Source organism: Calypte anna, chromosome 1 (assembly GCF_003957555.1).
Source record: "Calypte anna isolate BGI_N300 chromosome 1, bCalAnn1_v1.p, whole genome shotgun sequence".
Lineage (NCBI taxonomy): Eukaryota > Metazoa > Chordata > Aves > Apodiformes > Trochilidae > Calypte > Calypte anna.
In genome coordinates, this window is record NC_044244.1 from 351,478 (window position 1) to 366,248 (window position 14,771).

General features: G+C 49.4%; 1 protein-coding gene across 3 annotated transcripts in view; it reads left to right on the top strand.

Moving 5' to 3' along the window:
* NRF1 (nuclear respiratory factor 1) overlaps positions 1-14,771 on the top strand; it is a 96,016-nt gene that overhangs the window by 69,135 nt on the left and 12,110 nt on the right. For 2 of the 3 annotated variants that reach the window (XM_030455738.1, XM_030455745.1), the window contains exon 11: positions 9,130-9,186. The exons of the other annotated variant lie outside the window; for it this stretch is intronic. In XM_030455738.1, the coding sequence (XP_030311598.1) occupies positions 9,130-9,186 (57 nt within the window). The remainder of the gene's footprint in view (positions 1-9,129; positions 9,187-14,771) is intronic. 3 annotated transcript variants of the gene reach the window in all.

Genomic DNA, 14,771 nt, shown 5'->3' on the forward strand with positions numbered 1-14,771 from the left:
CTCATCTTCCCTGGATACCTCTGGAAGCACAGGGCTGGGTAACCAAACATTTCCCTGCTGGCCACTATTTCCAGTCCAAGAACTGGGATGGGAAGGGATGGAGATATTTGTGTGGCCTCTCTGGAAACAAATCTCTGTAGTGGCACCATCAGTGGCCCCAGGTTGGGGTAGGGAGGAGCTTTCCTGACAAGCTGCACATCTTCAGCACACTCTGGTTTTATTTATAGCTCTTGGCCTAAAGAAAAGGGCACATGTGGAGGCAGAAAGCCAGCTCTGGGAAGCTGCCTCCTTCCACATCATTCTCCTGGCCCATGGCAGATGCTGGTGAGTCATTTTTTCCAGGCTTCTTCCTCTGTGCCTAAACCCTCACCCAGACCAGAGGCTTGAGCTGTACCAGCAGACCTTGTTCATGGGCAAATAGGGTGCTGGTGCCCATGAGAGGACCACAGCATGGGGAAGAAAGCTTTTTGCCCTTTCTACTGGGCACATCCAGGTTGGCAGAGCCCAAGAGTGGATTTGAGGACTCAAACCCACAAATCTTGAATTGGGTGGATGGTAGCTTGAGTTGAGATCTCAACCAGCCTGTGCTTGCTTCTCCTTTTTCATCCCATCCATGTGTGATGGATTCTGGCAGGACTAACAACATATTAAAAGCTTCTCTCAGCATGTGCAGCCCCTTCTCTTGGCTTTTGGGACCCTCTGAGAAGTTGGGTGCTGTAGCCCATCTCTGGAAGACCTTCCAGCTTCCTAGTAGACAAACCAAGGACAGCTTCATCCTGCTGACATCAACTTTGAGCAGCCTGCTCTAGTGGGAGGTGTCCTTGCCCATGGAGGAAATCTTGAACATCTATTCCAACCCAAACCATTCTGAGATGCTGTGAGCTCTGCCCCTTCTCTTCCTGCTCCAGACAGCCCCAGATGAGAGGTCCCAGCTCATCTTCCTTGCACGCTGGCACAGTGAGCTGAGAGAGGAGCAAGATTTGGGAGATCCCCCTGGAGTAAAGCTGTGTCCAGCTCTGGGGTCCCCAGCAGCAGAAGGACACGGAGCTGTTGGAGCCAGTGCAGAGGAGGCCCTGGAGCTGCTGGGAGGGCTGGAGCAGCTCTGCTCTGGAGCCAGGCTGAGAGAGTTGGGGGTGTTGAGGCTGGAGAAGAGAAGGCTGCAATGGGGAGACCTTAGAGCACCTTCCAGTGCCTGAAGGGGCTCCAGGAAAGCTGGGGAGGGACTTGGGACAAGGGTCTGGAGGGATGGGACCCCCCGAGGGGGAAGGGTTTCCAGCTGGGAGAGGGGAGATGGAGAGGAGATCTTGGGCAGGCAGGGAGGGAGGGAGGGAGAAATTGTTTGGGGTGAGGGTGCTGAGCTTTAGAACCAGGTTGCCCAGGAAAAGAGTCTCTGCCCCATCCCTGGCAGTGTTCAAAGCCAGGTTGGATGGGGCTTGGAGCAATCTGGGAGGGAGGTGTCCCTGCCCATGGCAGGGGGGTTGGAATGAGCTGAGCTTTCAGTTCTCTTCCAACCCAAACCATTCCAGGATTCTATTTCTTGGGGAGGGAGGGAGAAATTCTTTGGGGTGAGGGTGCTGAGCCTCTGGGTGCCCAGGTTGCCCCCAGAAGCTGTGGCTGCCCCATCCCTGGCAGTGTCTCAGGTCAGATTGGATGGGGCTTGGAGCACCCTGGGCTGGTGGGAGGTGTCCCTGCCCATGCAGGGGGTTGGAATGAGCTGATCTTGAAGGTCTCTTCCAACCCATTCTGTGATTCTAGCTTGGAAGGTGTCTGGCCTCCTGCTTAGAGAAGCAGTGTTCCCTTGTCCCCATCTATGTAGTGATGAGCCAGTGCTGTGACCACAGACAAAGCTGGGAACATCCTTGCTGGTTTCCTACCTCTGCCTTGCCCATTTACCCCTTCCACCCCTCAGGAGCCTGTGGAATAGAAGGAGCAGCCTGAGATTACAGGGAACCAGGGCAGATGGAGAGGAGTTTTGTAATCCCCACATCAGAGCAGAGCTGCAGGTTCCTGCCATCCAGACACACTTCCTCCCTTCCCTGGGCAAGGTAGCCTGGTGGTTCAGTGCTGGGCTGGATCAGACCACCCTTTCCTACTGGAGAGCTGTGGAAAATGTTGCTGGGCTTTGAATGGCTGGAGGTTTGTCTGCCCCCAGGGCAGTTTTGTCAGCTCCCAGGCTCTTAATGGCTGTCAGTGGGCGTTGGGTGCAATCTGATCCAAATGGGAAGCTGGCTGAAATCCCAGCAAGCTGTTGTGACTGCGTGTGAGGCATCTGATGAAATGAGATGGGTTTGGTGAACTCTCCTCCCCCATCAACCCTCCCCTTCCCACCTCGGAGGAGAAACACCCTGGAAGCTCCTCCAAGAGCTGGGACATCCCCAGGCACAGCTCTTGGGTGCACTGAGGTTTTTGTGGCTCTCCTGTTAGGAAGCTCATCCTCTGGGATTGTGAGACCAAACTTCCCTCCCTGCAGACCTGATTGTGGTTCTGCTCTCAGCTCAGCCTCCTCCACCCCCTGGGCTGTGCATTCCCATTTTGCCTGCAAGAAAGCTGAGGGAGGGCTTTGGACACGGGGGGGTAGGGAGAGGAGAAGGGAAATGGGTTAAAACTTGGAGAGAAAGGGGAGATTGAGGTTGGAGATGGAGAGGAACTTCTTTAATTTGAGGGTGGGGAGAGCCTGGCCCAGGTTGTCCAAGGAAGTTGTGGCTGCCCCATCCCTGGCAGTGTCTCAGGTCAGGTTGGATGAGGCTTGGAGCCCCCTGGGCTGGTGGGAGGTGTCCCTGCCCATGCAGGGGGTTGGGACTGGATGAGCTTTGAGGTCCCTTCCAACCCAAACCATTCCATGATTCTATGACAATATGTTTTTGGGGTCTATCTCCAACTGAGCTATAAAAGCCCCAAGTGCTGTTCCAGGGAGTTTTTCAGAGCTGCACAAACCAGGGGCATTTGGATCTCCTTGCATCCAGTGTCCATCAGGATGCCCAAAGATGGGAGAACTTCAGTCCTTCCATCAGCTGATTTAACTGACCCACTTGGGGGGATCTGACCCTGCAGAAGGGGACAGGGCTGAAAGGACCCAGATGACAGAAACCTGACCCAAGCAGAGCCCTCACACAGATTATCCTGGGGATAAATTTCCCAGGATTGCTGTGGCTGCCCCATCCCTGGCAGTGTCTCAGGTCAGGTTGGATGGGGCTTGGAGCACCCTGTGCTGGTGGGAGGTGTCCCTGCCCATGCAGGGGGTTGGGACTGGATGAGCTTTGAGGTCCCTTCCAACCCAAACCATTCCAGGATTCTGTGATTCACTTCCAAGTCCTGGCACCACCTAATTGCAGTTTCATTCATGGTTTTCATTTTGCCCACTTTAGATGGCAAAATCTTGCTCACCTCCTTCTTTTACAAATTAATTCTTTAAAATTTGGGAATTTGTTGTCCAGGGAGGTTTTGGCTGCCCCATCCCTGGCAGTGTCTCAGGTCAGGTTGGATGGGGCTTGGAGCCCCCTGGACTGGTGGGAGGTGTCCCTGCCCATGCAGGGGGTTGGGACTGGATGAGCTTTGAGGTCCCTTCCACCCCAAACCACTCCATGATTCTATGAAAATATGGTTTGGGGGTCTATCTCCAACTGAGCTACAAAAGCCCCAAGTGCTGTTTCAGGGAGTGTTTCAGAGCTGCACAAACCAGGGGCATTTGGATCTCCTTGCATCCAGTGTCCATCAGGATGCCCAAAGATGGGAGAACTTCAGTCCTTCCATCAGCTGATTTAAGTGACCCACTTGGGGGGTTCTGACCCTGCAGAAGGGGACAGGGCTGAAAGGACCCAGATGACAGAAACCTGACCCAGGCACAGCCCTCACACAGATTATCCTGGGGATAAATTTCCCAGGATTGCTGTGGCTGCCCCATCCCTGGCAGTGTCTCAGGTCAGGTTGGATGGGGCTTGGAGCCTCCTGGGCTGGTGGGAGGTGTCCCTGCCCATGCAGGGGGTTGGGACTGGATGAGCTTTGAGGTCCCTTCCAACCCAAACCATTCCAGGATTCTATGATTCACTTCCAAGTCCTGGCGCCACCTACTTGCAGTTTCATTCATGGTTTTCATTTTGCCCACTTTAGATGGCAAAATCTTGCTCACCTCCTTCTTTTACAAATTAATTCTTTATAATTTGGGAATTTGTTGTCCAGGGAGGTTTTGGCTGCCCCATCCCTGGCAGTGTCTCAGGTCAGGTTGGATGAGGCTTGGAGCCCCCTGGGCTGGTGGGAGGTGTCCCTGCCCATGCAGGGGGGTTGGAACTGGATGAGCTTTGAGGTCTCTCCCAACCCAAACCATTCCATGATTTCCCCAGGCAGGTGACACACTGGAGATGTTTCCAACCTGCTCAAGGTGCTGTTCATTTCCTTTAAAACATTACCAAAAAAAAGTTTTCTGCTCCTCTTTATAAAAACAGCCTCAACTGCTTTCTTAGCAGGGTCTGACCTCTTGAGTTCCCCTATTGCTTGCTTTTTTTTTTTTTTCTGAGCATGTCTAGAGGATCATTCTCTGGCTGTATTTATCCTCTTCATTGGATCTTTGTAGCAGGGACTGATATTAAAGCCTAAAAGCACAGCCCCATCTGTCTCATGCCTCTGGGGCATAGTAAAGAGCCCTGTCCTGCAGGCACTCAGCCTGGGAGCTGTCTCCTTGCTTGCAGAAATGTTTTCATTCACCACCAGAGCTGCCCTGTGGCAGGATGATGAAGATGGCAGGTTTTTAAATACATTTTCCCAAGTGGCTGCACTGGATTTCTGCCTTTCCAAGTGAAACTCCTTCCTCTTGGTTGGCCCTGATGTTCAGCTGTTAGATTTTTGGGTTTGCTGACAAGGAATCTTGCTGCAGGATTTGTTTATGCTTTGAGGCTTCAGCAGTTTGCATCAGAGCCTGGGGAGATGCAGCTCCTTCACCTTGGCATCCTTTGGCTGGTGGCACTCCAGTGGCCTCATCCCAAAGGTTGGTGAGCACAAAAAGAAGAGATTTATCTCTGTAAGGACCATTCCAGCCCTCTGGCACCTTGATTTCCACCTGGACAGTGGGAGACTCATCCCTGGGGATATCCCTCACCTCCCCTTCCCTGGGGGAGTCCTGACCATCCCTGGGCAGAGGGCTTGGAGGTAAAACCATTTTTTGTCACCCTCTGAGCAGGGGAAAAGCTTTTCTTGCTGCTCTGGGAAGGCAGTGATGGTCGCAGCAGAGGGCAGTGTGTTTGTCCCTGGAGGCCCCTGTCTCCCAGTGACCTTCTCAGCTGCTGAAGACAGCTTGGCTTTGCTGTAAAGCAGCTCATGTGACAGCAGTAATCCCCAGCTCGTCAACAGCTGGGCAGGAAGATTGCAGGAGAATCGCCCTATTTTCCCCAGGCTGCAGACCCTGGCAGACCAGCACACCAGAGCAGGATGGGGACTTCTGCTTGCTGGGGGAGGTTGCCACCTCCTTGGCTCCACGAGTCCATCAGCAGGTTTGAAGTCACAGCAGCCACCAGGTCAGGAGCACACAGGTTTTAATGAGTCAACCCTGAAGCTGCAGAACGTGGTCCAAGAAGGATAAAAAAAGCAATTTCTTTCCTCTGAATCTTCTCTGAAGCTAGAGGTGGCACTTCTCAGCCTGAATTTGACTTGTTCCTCCTACCTCACCATGTCTTTTGACTTAATTTATTCCCTGATGTGTACAAGTTCCTCTCTAAGCAGCACTTTCTCATGGCTCGTGTGGAAGCACTTCTGCTCCAGGGACACTTCTTTCTGACATCTGCCCACAAAACATTGGAAGCATTCTCTGGAGAAGACACAGACCCTGAGAAGGGAAAGACTGAGGGAGCATGAGCTTGGAATTGGTTTCAAATTAATCATAGAATTAATAATAGAATGGGACCTTAATGATCATCCAGTTCCAACCCTCCTGCATAGGCACACATCTCCCACCAGCCCAGCTTGCTCCAAGCCCCATCCAACTTGGCCTTCAACACTTCCAGAGAGGGAACAACCACAACTTCCTTGGGCAACCTGTTCCAGTGTCACTGGAATAAATCATGGCACTATTTATTACACCCACATCAAACTTAAAAATCATCACAAACTTTCCTTCCCTATGGCTTTGCATCCTGAACTTTTCTCATCTCTGTTCCCTCCCCTCCAACCTCCATGATTTTAATCTCCAAAACCTCAAGCATGTCCGAAAGGAAGTTCAGTGAGCAGGAACTGGTGCTGACAACTTGGAGGAGCTGCTGACAGCTCAAGTCTCAGACTGAGACCCAGGCTGGTGCAGCCAGAGGTTGCAGGCAGCGGCAGCCATAAACTGCCAGCAATTTGCCTCAATTCCCTCCAGGAAGGAGCTGCCTTTGATCAGGTAGGCAGGAGTTGCTTCATATCCATGTAATCCTTTATTTTCTCTACCAGAACCCACCAGCAGTATGTCTGTGGCTTCAATAAGTTGCCCACTGGTGGCCTGAGACAATCCCTCGTTCCACGTAAGCTACAGAGCAACCCTCAGAAGTGGCCATCTGTCACTGCTGGCCTGTGACAGATTTGAAGGCAAGACCTTGTAGTGAAAGGCTCTTTGCTATTCCCCTGAGCCAGCTGATCCCTTCCACCCCTTCCCATCAAAACAAGAGAAAAAAAGAAAAAAACCCACCCAAAAAGCTTTGTACTCCCAAGCATCAGGGGATCCTAATTGGCGTGGGCACGACGGGACCACTGCATTTAAATGGTGAATGTCAAGCTAATGGAAGCAGAGGTTTATTGCTGACATAAATATAGGATGCTCAACCCCTTTGAAGTCACAGGGATCAGCATCAGGGTTGAGGGTTCAATTATACATCAGCAGCAAATTTGGCCCCTGGTGGTTTCCTGTTGCTCTGACCCCCAGATGCCTCGCGATGTCCTCGGCTAAATCTTCTTGGAGGTTTCTGATGTTTTCTTTGCAAAAAAAACCACCAAACAACAAAACAAAACAGGATCCCACTTGCACTTCCAAATAGGAGTTAAGCATTAAGAGGTTTGAAGTCCTGCTGCAAATTAACAAGGCTTGGACTTAGCTAGTGTTTTGGCTTTCTGCTTGTTTGCTGCTGCCCAGGATCTGCTCCCTCACTCCTGGACCCGTGGTCTGAGCCAGAGCAGCCATTCCTGCAGGCTGTGAACACACCTTCAATCTGAATCACCCACAGCAGATGCAAACCAGAAGGGATTCTCCAGCCACCACAGCTCCTTTTGCTCTTGGGAAGTGCTTTCCAACCTGTTCTGTCCTGCCCTGAGAAGCAACAGGACAGCACGAGCTGCTGCTTGACTCTTCTTGCAGTTTCTTGCAGTCCGTGTGGGTCCATGTGCCACAAATCTCCCCTCTGTGGGCCCCTGCCCATCCAGGGAGAAACCTGCAGGGAAAAAAACACCTGGAAGACCCTTGGTTTCTGCAAAGCAAATGATAATTTCTCTCCCCACACCCACTGTTGTCTTCTCTTGGGGTGCAGAGAACCTTCCAACCACCCCAGCCTGCATCGCTCAAGCTCTACCCAAATCTTCTGTGCCCTCAATCCACCAGGCCGAAGTCCAAGGTTTGGGCTTGGTTTTCCTTTTTTTTATCAACAGATGTGCAGAGTTTTAAAGAGAGGAATCTGCCAGAGGCAGTAGCATACCAAGAATAAGTATTCTTTGGGAGACAGAGGTAGGAACCCATCCCACCTGCTGCGCAGCCCGGGCGGTGGGAGATGATGGTGTGTGAAAAAAGGAGGAATGTGGACTGTAAAAACTTGCTCTTTGCACAACCCTTTCCACGTCTTGAGTCGTGTATTCACCATGATTTATTGCTCACCTTGCTGAGGAGGGGCTGGGTCCTACACAGAGGGTAAAAAAGGGATCTGTGCCAAGTGGGTCCTCTAAAGAAGACAGGCAGCAGGCACTGAAACACCGCTGCAAGGGGGTGTGCTGGTTTTGTAGCTGGGATGCTTCTATAGCCAGTTTGGAAGTGTGTGATTTGAAGAGGGAAAACCAGGACCTTTAAGGTGTATGTCCAGCCCTTTTTTTCCCCCAAGGAAAAAAAGAAGAGTGCTTACCTCCTTGTAGCTGGTGTGAGAACCAGCCTAAGGTAAAGCTCCAGCAGAGTTGCAGCTCTCCATCTCTTCAAGGTGAAGCTATCGATGCCTTTCTCTTCCAAAAGTCACACACCTTGCTCTGCTGGGGAGGGTTCACATCACCTCTCTTGAGTTTAAAAGCATGATTTCCCCCAGCTCAAAGGCACAGGGGCCGGGAGGAGAGAACCCATCACTTTTGGACCCCTTGGTTGGCCATGAATGTGTGCTCTGTTGTGGCCGGGAGGCGAAAATGCTGGGAAAATGTTTTTTAGCTGAAGCCAGAGACTATCTGGTTACGTATTACCTTACTGCCAGAACAAAAGCTGCTTTATACCCCTGTGTGCTAAACACTCTGTAGTATATGCTAATGCCCCTGTTTGCATGGGATCTATCCTGCAGCATCCCAACTCGGGCAGCTCGCTGAGCTCCGACTCTGTCGCAGCTTTAAACAGAAATCCCCCCCAGCTCCTTTCCCAGACCACTGAGCACCTGGGTTTCATGAACTTTCTAACCTCGTGCTCTAGGAGATCCACAGAACTGCCCCTTTGGCAGCCATTTCTCCTTCTCCTTCATTTCTCATCCCTCGTGACTGGGAATACTGGAGAATACTGGAGGGAATACTGGAGAGCTTTGCTGGAGGTGGCCTTAGCTTCCCCAGGATGGATTTTACTGCTCTCCCTTCTGTGCAACCTTTTCTCCTTGGGCCTCTCTGGGCCAGTGAAACCATTCATCAAAATATATGCAAAATACAGTATGGATCTCTGGAAGGATCTTAAACTTGCCACCCACTTACTCTACCTCCCACTTATGCACTTCATCTCCTGTAGAGGTAGAAATATTGAAGTTTCTAAGTCCCTAATACTGGGGTGTTGCTCAGATGTGGCCATTTCATTTCCTACTCCTCTGTGGACACTGAATTTTAGAAATCCCCCTAGTAAGCAATTTCTTATGAATCCATTAATCACCCCACTTAATGCCCCTTCCCCCCAAACCCCAACTGTAGCATTTGGCTTTTGTTCAGCCTTTTACACTTGCATTTTATTGTCAGGAGTCCTAGCAGCAGACTGTTCAGGTTGCAAGTGGAGCATAACAGATATTACATCAGGTGAGTGGATTTTTGTGGTGGTAGTTTGGAACCCTGGGATTTGGCTGTCGTCAGTGTTGCCACTTCTCCCTTTAGGTGCCTCACTTCTGTGGTGTTTCTTGGGGCTAAAGGGGCTGTATCTATCTTTTTTTATCTTTTTTTTTTTTTAACTACTATTTTTTTTTGTTGTCCTCCTCCTTTCACACTTTCAAGGGGAAGATCTTAGACCTTGGGTATGTATTTCTGTACGTCTGCCCAGCCAGCATCCTGGAAGGGCTGCCTGGATGCTGTTTGGGGTAGAGATGCCTCTGGGGTGTGCTGATATCTTCCATCCCAACCCCAGGAGCCTTCCACAAGCCCAGCTCTCTCCTCATTGTTACTTAAGTAAAGAATTAGTGAGGGGCAGGACAGAGCTGGGCTCAGAGCCTGTATTTTAATAACAGTGGAGCAGCAGTACTGTGGGGATGGGTGGGGTTGTGGGGATGGTGATTTGGTTTTTTTTTTGTTTGGATGTGTAAAATTTGGCTTTTTTGAGGTGACAGCCATGATGCTGAGTTAAAGCAGCAATGGGAAGGAGGGAAAACCCCACACAGACACTCCCAGCATCCATCAGCTTTCAGAAACCAAAGGCTGAATGTTGTAGCTGAAAATTAAGTTAATGGAGTGGGGTGTCCCATGTTGCACAAGTTTTGGGGTTTTTGTGTGTGTGTGTGGCTGCTGATCCTCCTGGTCCACCAGGTTTGGGGCTGTGGACACTCCTGTCTTTTGATAGGCAACTACATTCCCCTTGCTCACTATTTATAATTTACAAAGATCATAGAATCATAAAATAAATCAGGTTGGAAGGGACCTCTCAGGGTCACCCATCCAACCCCCAACCAGATCAGGATGCTCAGAGCCTCCTCAAGCCTCACCTTGAACATCTCCAGGGATGAGGCCTCAACCTCCAAAGCCTCCAAAGAACTTGTTCCTAAGATCCAATCTAAATCTGCTCTTCTCTAATTTAAAGCCATTGCCCCTTGTCCTATCACTCCAGTCCCTCTCCACCCTTCCTGTAGGCAAGATGCCCAGAGTATTGTTCCTGCAGAAACTCTGTCAAATAATTAGCTGCTTCATTAGAATACTTGACATTTCAGTGCTTAGAAAAAGCACCATTCAATCAAATGACTTCGTTCTAAAATGTTTTTTGTTTTGTTTTGCCACTCAAGTCATATAACATTTAATCCATTTTAGCTGCTACCCTGCCTGTAGTAAAACCACACAGAAAATACAGGGCCCTGAAGGCTGTTTTTAAAGGGAGGATAAGAATCAGTCTCAGTGGGGGATTCTTCCTCTGGAAGAGCCCCTGTGGATGTTAATAGTGTAGCAGGCAAGTCAGTGAAGTATTTATGGCAAAATATAATAGAGATCTCTATTATATTGCAGGGCTGTATTGCCCACCTGTCCAATCATCAGTTTAATTCCTGATTTCTCATAAGAGGAGCAAACTCTTTATTTATTCCTAGGTGTTCCCTAGCTCTACTTTCTAAGAACCTTGGCCCTGATAACACCTGTCTGCTCCCTCTCCTTCAATTTTTTCTTTTATTAGCAGAAAAAGAGATGGGAAGAAAAGCGAATCCTGTCTGGAGCAGCCCCTGGGGGGTTGGTGGAGTTTCTCTATTTTTAACCCTGTTTCCTATAGACATGCTTGCCCATGAGAGACTTGCTAATCTTATCAGGTGTGCCCTTCACTCCTCAGCAAAGCCAGGAGATCAAGGAAGCTTAGAAGGGTTATTTGCTAAGCTTTCATCTGGGGAGGCCAGGAAGGGAAAAAAAAAAAAAAAGGGAAAAAAACCCCCAGCTTTCTTTTCACAGGTAGACACACAGACTCTTCGTGTGTTTGTCTCTTCTCCTGCACACCAAATCACTTTGGTTTTAGAGCTGGCATGTCCTGGGGACCCAGCACTTGTGTGAGGTCCAAGGGAAGAATTGAGCTTGAACAGACTCAGCTTTGTTCTATCTCAGCCCATCTCTAGGTCCTGTTACCAGACTCGAAATTCATCCTCCAGACCCCACGGAGGGGAGAGGGAAGGAAAAGGGAACCTTGTGTAAGACACAAGGGCTGAAGGCAGGAAGCTAATCCACCAGCAGCAACCAGACTGCTGCTTTGCCTTCATTCCCAAACCCCCTTTCCAGGGGATTTTTCAGGCACAAGGAAACTGAGGATGGCACCAGCAAGACCTTGGGGTTTCAAGGTGAATCATTTCATAGAATCACAGAATCAGCTGGGTTGGAAGGGACCTCTGAGATCATCAAGTCCAACCCTTGATCCACTACAGATTAATGATTTCCAATGTTAAAAATAATTGCAAGTTTTTTTTTTCCTTATGTTACTATCCTTGCTGCAGATGGAAGACTTCTGGTATGTCAGGAAAGGGCTGCAAAGAGAGAGGCAGTTGAGAAGTGTCACCGGTGCAGGAGACGTTTGTCAACCACTGCTCGAAGGCTCTGGGTCTTCACTGTGCCAGGAAGGAGTCTGGGTATCAGGTTGGCTCCCTGGGGTCTTCCTCTTTCCATGGAAGTGCTGGGGCTTCAGAGGAGATAATTCCATGAGCACAACTGAGCCCCTGGTAGGTTGAGCTCTCCCCTCCCACAGCAGAGATTCCTGCAAATCAGGAATCCCAGACCCAGTGGGATTTTTGTCTCTTAAGTGCTGCAACAGAAAAACCAAACCAAAACCAACCAAAGCCCAAAACAACCCCCAAAAAATCTCAAAAGCTTTGGGATAATCTTCAAGGATATTGTTAGTCATTTGACAAGGGAGAGGGGTGTCCTCTAGGGCATCTCTGGGATGAAGAACTTGGCTTCTGTATTCTCTTGGATCATATGTGGAACAAAGAGGGAGATGTAGACACCCCTGCCCTGTCATGGTCTGCTGAGAGGAGCCACAAGTAACTGAGTGGTCCCTTTGTGAGGATGGGTTGCATTCCTCTACCCTAGAAGACAAGAAAAAGGACCAAGAAATAAAGGAGATTAAGCCAAGGAAAAGAAAAAGGACCAAGAAATAAGGGAGATTAAGTTCTAGATCTTGGTTAAGCTCTCCCCCTTCCCTTCTGGTAGAGAGGAAGAAAATAGAAGTGTGTCCAGGATGCTATTGTCCTCTCACAGCTAGAGAGGGAAGGTTGGTCTCTGACTGGGGATAGATTAAAAATTAATATCCTGACTTGGCTTTTTAAACCACACCTTGACACCAAATGCCAAGCAGCTTGCAGCCTTTGGAGCAAAATGAGTGGAAAGAGGAACGAGCTCTATAAAGTCTGGTGTTGTACCCTGGGCTGTGCCATTCTGATGGTGTGGGGCTGGAGGTCCCAGATCAACCAGGATTTAGGAGTCCTGAGGGAGCAGCTCCTCTTGCTCTGAACAAGCAGAGAAGGAAAATTCATTGAAACAACAAGAGGAGCCAGGGGTAAGGAAAGAACAAGGCACTGACAATTTAAGCAGGTAGGTGATGCCCAGTCTGGGACAGTCTGAGAGACTGAGATGTTGGTCTTGATGATCATGTTGATGATCCTCATGATCCTCATCACATTGATCATGAAGTTTGGTTGGATGTAGGGAAGGAAACAGGGGCTCCAGGCTTGGCCTTCCTACATCCCACACCACTGTTGATGGAAATGTTCCATCTTGTTTTCATAGAATCCTAGAAAACCAGGTTGGAAGGGACCTTGAGGACCTCAAGGTTTTGTCTCCTGTGCTTATCTCAGGAAAAGTCAAGGCTCTGATGTAACCTAGACTGCAACACTCAGCTTGGTGCTCCATCAGTGAGCAGCCATGACTCAACATTACTATCAAACCTTCAGGTGCCTTCTTTTGGTTTGGTTTTGACCAGAGTAGCTCTTGGACAGACAGCTGATGGAGGATCTTGAGGGATGCTTGAGGTCAGCAAGCAGAATAAAGACTGCAGTTTTTTTCAAAATATTATTTGGTGGAACAATTTGTTTGTGTTTTGAAACACAGAGGATGGAAAGGGAAGAGCTGTGACTGTTGTGTGCCTGGAAAAGTTCTCAGCAGTTAAATGACTTCATGGCCATCTCTGATGCTGAAAATCCTTCCAATTATCATCCTGTCCTAAGAGGCATCTAATTTGAGTTAGTCACTGATGCTTTAGCAGTAGTTGAGGGGTGTGGGGCATGGCTTTCAGAAGACAGTTTGTCTTATCATCAAGTAGGTGCCTGTGTTGGGATGTCTTCTGCTTCCTTTGTCACCACTGAGTGTGGTGGGATTCCTGAAATGCTTGATTTCTGCAGCTGACTTGGGGTGAAATCCCATCCATGGTGTCATGTCAACACCTCTTGAGGGACACTTTTAGTTTGCAGATGTTTCTCCTCTAGGGTCAGAGGATTTTTCAGAGTAATGTGACTTGGAGAGCACTGCCTTTAGCTGCTGTGATTTCAACTCGGTACAGAGACCTGGTTTGGTTTTTGGAAGTTATGTGCTCCTGTCCTTCCCCCCTGCCAAAGGTGTCTCCTGGCAGTGCCCCAGAAGGGAGGTGGTCAAGATGATAACTTCTGGAGATCTTGGTGAGCCAGTTTCCCCTGCAAAGCTACATGGATTGCATAAAAATCTCTTGTGGGAGCTTTTCATGTCCCTGCTGAGCTGCTCCTTGTGTTGGCAGCAACACACCAGGTAACCTCCAGCACTTGGTGGGGTCTTTGCTCCAGGATTCAGCTGAAGGACCCAGATGCTTTGCAGTTATTTAAGAACTGGTGGTTGTCTTGGTTTTATTGCAGAGACACCTCCCCTGGTGCTGCCAACAGCCAGAAGGAGATGCTGAGTGTCCTCTGGGTAGGACTTTCCTTCTTCAAACCAGCAGCAGGGAAGTGTAGCAGAGCCTCCTGCTTTTGCCCAAGGTTGGCTATGAACCACATTTACTGTCAGAAATACCTTTAGTGCCAAGAGATTTGTCCTTGGTGTCCTGGGGCTGTCTCAGAATTGCCTGGTTAGTGACCAAAGCTTCTTTAGAATCATAGAGTTGTTCTGCTTGGAAAAGACCTTTAGGATCATCCAGTCCAACCATTAACCCAGCACTTCCAAGGCCACCCCCACCCCATGTCCCTCATCCCCACATCCCCAGGGCTCTGAAACCCCTCCAGGGATGATGGGGACTCCAGCCCTGCCCTGGGCAGCCTGGGCCAGGCCCTGACAACCCTTTCCAGGAAGAAATTGTGCCAGGGGAGGTTTAGATTGGACATTAGGAACAACTTGAGGCCTTTCACATTAAATGGAGTCTGCAAAATCTTGTTCACATACCAGGCTGAAAGGAGTTCCAGTGATCACTTACAGCCAGCATCACTTTGAGCTGGCTCTAAAAGACCTTCAGGATTGGAGACTTTGCTCCAGAGCTTCACCAACTTTATGTTTAGTGGTTTTCTGGGGCTTTTTTTGCCCCCTTTCTAATATCTAATGCATCTTTTCATTCTGCACTTCAAGCCTATCTTATTCTGTCCCACTGGGGGGAAGACAATCAAGTTATTCCCTACATATCTGCATCTCTCTTGGTGGATCTCTAGGATGCCCAAGGTCTGCAGATCAAACCTTTCATTGTGCTGCCCACCAAGAGCAAACAT